This window comes from Coffea arabica, chromosome 7c, assembly GCF_036785885.1.
Source record: "Coffea arabica cultivar ET-39 chromosome 7c, Coffea Arabica ET-39 HiFi, whole genome shotgun sequence".
NCBI lineage: Eukaryota > Viridiplantae > Streptophyta > Magnoliopsida > Gentianales > Rubiaceae > Coffea > Coffea arabica.
In genome coordinates this window covers 4,225,124-4,232,360 of record NC_092322.1, presented here as the reverse complement: position 1 = coordinate 4,232,360, position 7,237 = coordinate 4,225,124, and the positions used below count along the sequence as shown (strand labels likewise).

The 7,237-nt window shown below is 39.2% G+C and overlaps 1 protein-coding gene across 1 annotated transcript; it reads left to right on the top strand.

The window, feature by feature from the left end:
* Positions 1-5,082: 5,082 nt before the first annotated feature.
* Positions 5,083-6,799, top strand: LOC113699411 (probable WRKY transcription factor 15). The gene is made up of 3 exons (XM_027219764.2): positions 5,083-6,006; positions 6,161-6,286; positions 6,401-6,799. The coding sequence occupies exons 1-3, from the start codon at positions 5,207-5,209 to the stop codon at positions 6,564-6,566; spliced, it is 1,092 nt and encodes a 363-aa protein (XP_027075565.1). The 5' UTR covers positions 5,083-5,206; the 3' UTR covers positions 6,567-6,799.
* Positions 6,800-7,237: the final 438 nt, after the last annotated feature.

Here is a 7,237-nt window from a genome sequence, read left to right as displayed (position 1 = left end):
AACTGAGGAAACTGCTGTTACACGGAAACAGAGAAGTGGATTCTTACTTCTTACCTCAAATCAGGGGACGACTAATCAACAGAGATGGATTTCAAGTTTCAAGCTTGTGGGGCACCTCTGGAAGAAGAATGGAATAAAAAAAAAAAGAAAATGAAATTTAATATTCCATGAACTTCTCTAAAAACATACGAAAAGGAGATACGAATTGAAAAAGGTAGAGAATGTTAAATAAGAAGTTATGTGCTGAACCAAAAAAAAAAAAAGTGAAGCCTCACATGACCATGACCAGATGGAGGAAGAGAGAGAAAGAGAGAGAGAGAGGGAGTTTTCCTTTTTCTTGTCCAAGTTTAGTGAGGTGATTTGCCACTGTTACCCTTTAAAAATTGGGCATTGCATGTGGGCTCAATAAGTTCTGACCAAAATTTGTTCGGAAAAGTGAAAAGGGACTAAATTGATTATTTTTATTTATTAGAGATTAAAACTGAACATTTTTTTTTTTGAGGGACTAAATTTTCACATCTGTTAATATGCGAGGGACTCTCCCTTGATTATATACCATAGGATAAAAGTAAAAGCTCTATCACCCACAATCACCCGCCACCAAACAAAAACACTTTTATCCGAGGAAAAAGCTCAAAAAAACTCTCTAGCTCTCAAAATTCAAATTGAGTTACGAGACGGGTTGAAAGTCGTTAATCCAATTCAGCAGTCAATAAAGCAAACTAAAAAAAGTGACATAACTTAAAAGGACTGTTTGGTTTAGATATTGGAATCATAAACCCACTATAGCCATAGATTTTTCATTCCCCCTTGCATGTTTCGTTTGAAAATCTAAATGGGTTTCATCGTGTCAATTCCGAAATCAGGTCACTAGCGTGAAATGATGAGGAGGCCAGCCAGTCCTAGAACTTCCATCCCATAAACCAAACACTCCCCGAGTCTTCAAAGTCACAGTAACAATTCCTTTATCCGCTGATTATGTTGCTAAGAATCCACGGATGGGACTTAAATTCAGAGGTGCATCACGTGTGTCAAGAAAAGTCTAGTTCAACTTCGCCGATGTAGCATCATGAGCAGATCGGAAATGTCAAATTTGGTTCTCAATTGCTACGAGAGACTTTTTGAATAGTAAATTATTTCAAATAATAGGTTTGTTTGGATTGTGAATTATTAGAGATATTTTTACTGTATCACTTTTTTGTGATGTGATGTATGTGAGATAAAAAGGTAATTGGGAAGATAAAAATGTGTGTTGGAAATTGTAATGATGATGTAAGCAAATATATTTTGGCAAATAAACAGCAATCCAAACTAATATTTCGCTCATGTCAAAAATATATTTTTTAATTAATTTTTTATATTTTAATTTTTTTTATCTCACATACATAACATAAAAATTTTTTTATAATAATACTTCAATTAATACTCTATCCAAACACACTCCTAGACTTTTCGATTCGATTCTTTTTTCCTCGTCATTAATTCATCCATTCCCATAACACCACATCGCAGACGATGGGTGGAGAAGTTCAATTCCTTTTAAGTTTTAGTATTATTGATGGCTCAAGTACGTACATAAATTCAAAACTACAGATCCTGTGCTGACTATGGAGTTATAAGGACAGTCCCAAACCCAACCATCGTAAGGTAAAATAAAGTTAAAATAGAATAAATAGAGTTGGCTACCCCTACCCACACAGGGAGAAAAGGAAAAAAAAATGATAATAAATTTTCTTCCAAACGCTACATATTATATATTTAGAAGTTCTTAAATACCTTCTAATTCTTTCCTTTTTTTCGCTTTCACAACATTTAAGGCCGAGGCCACAACTTTCTGGTAAGAGCATAGGTTGATAATCGTACGTGTTCTGAATATGAAACCTGTGCCTTGAAACAAAAGTATTTACAAACCCACCTCTGACCCCGGGATTCAATAGATTTAGTTCCATTGAATTGCGCCCCCGCGTGAATGGTCCAACGGAAGTCAGCTCTCACAGGGACCGAGAGGTCACGAGTTCGAGCCTCCGCTCTACTGAATTCCTCCGCGCACTTAACGTGCTAAGATCGGGTTGGGATGCCGAGCTTGGACCACAGGAAATTAGTCGGGTCCTGTCCGGATTGATCCGGACACCTCTATGTCGACAAAAAAAAAAAGAATAGCCGATTGGATGGAAGCAATTTATGGGATTGGATGGAACTTGATTGGAGGAAGGAAGGGATTATGGGAGGAAGATTTACAAAAAACAAAAAAACAAAAAAAAAAAACGATAACGATAGACGACTGGTACGTCAAAGTAAACAAACAACTAATACTCCAAATTAACACGACTCCCGTAAGGAAACGGGGACACTGGGGTCTGACGAACGACAAGCATCTCTTCAAATTTCCTTTTACCCGAAGACCCATTCCAAATTTCCAATGCCCTCTCGCTCTGGATGGACTCCGTAATGTAACACTAATACTATGCTGAAAAGGTCAATGTCCCGCATCGCATCCTTTCAGCTTAAAGCAAATTATTGCTCTAACGGGAAAGGGAATTACATTCTCATGGGAATTTTGTGATATTTGTAGGCGTACATTTAATTACTTTCACAAAATCATCCTAAATCCAAACCCTCCACATTAAAGAATCGATTCCATTTGTAAACTTTGTCCCTATATTCTGTGAAATAAATAAACGAGGTAGTATCTTAAACAAATCTACAAAAAGAGTTCGATAGATTGAGGCATCGAAGGCTAATTATTTGCTTCTCAAAAGTCATGATAATTTGTAACTAAACTCAATAGTAATTATTTTTTTTTTAAAAGAGGGATTCAAAATTCAATAGTCATTATAGTCGTCCTTACGTAACAAAAACTTCAAGCATGTTTAAACGGTCATGAATGGATCAACATTTGCAATCAAGTGAAATAATTCAATTGTGATGGAATAACAAAAGAAAGGGAAAATCGTCAATTTAGTCCCTAAATTTTTTTTATTATCGATTTAGTCCCTATAAATTTTTTATAGCCAATTTAATCCCTAAACTTATATTTCGGTTCCAATCAAGGAGCTTAGCGGCGGCGCCACCGCATAATTTCCATCAGCTCAACCCAGAAGGGGTATTTTAGGAACTTTCATTTTGGAGCCTTTACCAAAATTAATCGAAACTAGTCTTATGAAAAATACCCACCCAAAACCCAAAATGAAAACAAAAATGACCTGTTAATGTAGATTACTCAAAACAATGCTTTCTTCGGCTTCTTCTTATAAGCAGTTTATCTCACTTTTAGTACTCACAGCCTCTTTTTTTTGGAGCAACGGCTTTTTTGGCTTCTTCTCACCGGCGACAACAATGGCAATAGTAGTCTTCACAGGAGCAGGCTGCTTGGACGCATTATTCACCTTAAATAGTTCTTCCGATGCCAAATGCCTTTTTCAACTAAACCGACAAAAGCTACTTGAAATTTGCCAGCAACTTCTACTGCTTTTTATGAAATTTGCAGACAATCGGGTAGGGACCAGGTCTAGCTCTCTACTTTATCACAATAATTGCCTCCTTAATCATCTGAAAATTGGCCATGGATGAAAATTGAAAATCGCCATTGCTGAAATTGAAGACTGAAATTTGTATAAGATTCAATAGCGACCTTGTTGTGACCAAATTTGACATGGAGGAGATGGGTGGAAGTGCTAGAGACGGAGAGGAAGATGGAGGAGGGGGGTAGAATAGGAAGAGGGAGGTAGAGAGGTTGCGGTTGTGGGAGAGTGCGGCAGTGGAGGTTGGGAGGGGAGTGATGGTGAAGGAGGGGATGTTGGGATGGGTGTCGGGAAGGTGGTGGCGTTGGTGATGGAGGAAGGAGAGGTGGTGGTGTTGGTTTGGAGACGCAGGAATTTGTGGAGCAGAGGAGAGCGGCATTGGAAAAGTATTTGAGGAGGTTGGCCAAGCATCCGCCCATTCGGAGGAGTGAAGAGTTGAGGTTGTTTCTAGAGTCGCAAGGAAAGCTGCCACTGGTGAAACCTACGGATGTTGCGTCGAGGATGTTCGATGGGGCGGTGAAGTTGCCGAAGTAGTTGTTTGGTGCGGAGGTTGTTGCAGGAGTGGTGGATGTGAATGAGGTGACCCAGCCTGCAAAAGGTGGAAAGGATTTGCTGAGGCTTTTCAAGGAGTTAAAGCAAAGCGTTAGTGGAGGACAAGGATTGGGGTGCAACGAAGCCACCTTTGGTAGAGGAGGACAAGGAGTTTATGGAGAGGGAAGATAAGTTGCAGGAATTGGAACAGCGGCTCAGCAACGTCTCTCAGCAGGATTGAACCTTTTTTTAATTTTGGTTAGGCTCCAGAATGGAAGTTCCTAAAATACCCCTTCTGGGTTGCTCGATTGGGAAGCTGATGGAAATTATGCGGTGGCGCCGCCGCTAAACTCCTTGATTGGAACCGAAATATAAGTTTAGGGATTAAATTGGTTATAAAAAATTTATAGGGATTAAATCGACAATAAAAAAAGTTTAGGGACTAAATTAGCAATTTTTCCAATGGTGGACTAAAATGTACGTAGCACCACCACGAATAACTCGTACATCGATCTAAGCGGTAATAGAAATGTGTTTGGATTGTAAATTATTTGAGATAAGTTTATGAAAAAAATACAATAACACTTTTTTGATATGATGTATGTGAGATAAAAAGATGATTGAAAAATGTGTTGATGATGCAAGTAACTCAGTGTATGTAAATAAAGTGTAATAATTTACCATCCAAACACAGAAATAGAATGTCAGCTATATATATATATATATATATATATATATATATATATAGGTAGATAATAATTTGGGACGACTAATCCGAAAAGTTTAAAGAAAATTAATGTAGCACCACCACATGTCAAACTGATTTTAATATGTCCCCCTATAGTAAAGCAAAAGATTACTAGTGAAGAAGCACATTAGTCGAAGAATAGAATCCCAAAATCTTTTTTCATCTTTTTGTGGTCTGATCTTATTCGCACCTAAATTTGACGAGGCAGCTCTTAGATTAGAGTGACAGGTCAGTCACCTACTGTTTACTTTATCAGCTCTTTAACCTCGTCAATGGCATCAAACTGACCCCCTTTATCAACACTGCTTCCTCTCTACTCCTCTCTCTCTCTCTCTCTGTCTCGCTTTCTTCTCTCTCCTTAACCAGCTCGATGCTGGTTTAGAAGGAAAAACTATTACTGGTCGTCATGGCCGTCGAACTGATGTTGGGATACAGAAATACTACTGACAACTTTGTTACACAATTGGAAGAAAGTGGTGCTGTTCAAGAAGCTGCGTGTAGTGGGCTGGAGAGTGTTGAGAAGCTCATCCAATTGTTCTCGCGGAAGGAGCAAAAGGGCACTCGTACAATATCCTCAGAGCAGAAAAATTCCAGCATGGAAATTGAGATGGACTGTAAAGTCGAAACTGATGCGGCGGTGACCAAATTCAAGAAAGTCATCTCTCTTCTAGGCCGAACCAGAACTGGCCATGCTCGTTTTAGAAGAGGCCCCGTCCCCGTGGCTACAAATCCGGTTCCTCTCATGGATTGCTCAACCGAGGAAGTGGCTGATACTAAAGTTTATTGTCCAACGCCAATTCAACAAATCCCACCCCCTCTTCATGACTTTCATTTACGTAACCGTAATCATCATGTTATCTCGCATCAGACAGATGTAAATCAGGTTACTTCGACTTTTTCTCAAACTTCGACAGGTGGGGTGGTTGTTGAAAAAAGAGAACCAATCTCAAGATCAATTAGTTTCTCTTATTCGCCGGCGATTTCTCATGCAAACTCGTTCATATCGTCGCTGACGGGTGAGACAGACAGCAAGCGGCTGATTTCTTCTTCTTCGGCGTTTCAACTTACCAATCTTTCTCAGGTTTCTTCTGCTGGAAAGCCACCTTTATCTTCTTCATCTTCCTTCAAAAGAAAGTGCATTTCGGAAAACGGCATCTCCGGCAAGTGTAGCCCCTCTGCTGGCCGCTGTCACTGTTCCAAGAAAAGGTGAAAAGAACCCGCTTTTGCATATACATATATATATATATATATATATATATATGATTAGTTCCTGAAATCATTAATAGGGCGGCCTTTCTAGTACTGGTATTTTTGTATGTTTATTTTGGTGTCTAAATCTGTATGTTGGAAATGGATGCAGGAAGCTGAGACTGAAGAGGGTGATCAGGGTTCCGGCTATAAGCATGAAGATGGCTGACATTCCTCCAGATGATTACTCCTGGAGAAAGTATGGACAGAAGCCCATCAAAGGGTCTCCACATCCCAGGTAGTACATTTTACTGGTACTGTGAAATCAAAGCCTGGTATATTCCTGGTTATGATTTTGATCCATTAAATTTGTGCCAATTTTGTTATTAAAACAATCTGATGCATGAAACAGGGGTTACTACAAGTGTAGCAGTGTGAGGGGATGTCCAGCAAGAAAACATGTGGAGAGAGCCTTGGATGATCCAGCCATGCTAGTTGTCACATATGAAGGAGAGCACAACCACTCCCTCTCTGTCGCAGAAACCAACGCTGCTGCACTGATACTGGAGTCTTCCTGATCAGGATTATAATTTGTTCCACCGCAACACACTTAATCGGTGCCCAAAAAGGGGGGGGGAAAATGTAGGGGAAACAAATGTAAAATTGTGTAATAGCGTAATTATCTAGCAGTCTAATAGGTATTAATCAGTTTGTGTCTCGAAGGAGATTTTAGAGACTGATTATTAGTGACTTTAGTTTATTTCTTGTACAACAACTTTTAGTCTTGATCATTTATCTGTTTTCCTTGTTCTCTCTCTTCTTTTCTTTTTGGGTCATCAATCGTGAATTAAACGAATTGACAAATGAGGGTGAGTTAATGGCAAAGAAGTAGGGGCAGGTGGTGGATTTGGTACATGTATGGCGCATTTCAAAGAGGATAGCTGCAATTTGCAGTCTGCTTTTGATTTGTTTATGTAGAAAAAGACTGCTTTTATTTTTGGTTCAAATGTTCTGGGATGCCAATTGTTCTTTGGTCTATGGTGGCTTTTGCTTTTTCGGTCCCAATGATAAAAGTATAAACTATAAAGCGGTGGTGGCGAGAATATAGATGGGGCTTAGTCAAAGAAGATGACCGCATTGGTCCGGTGTAGGACATATCGTGTTTCGGACGGTTGACCAAGAAATTTAGGGGAAGGTGGCCATTTTGATGACTAATTTTAAGTGTATGCTCCACTATTTGGTAGTAAAA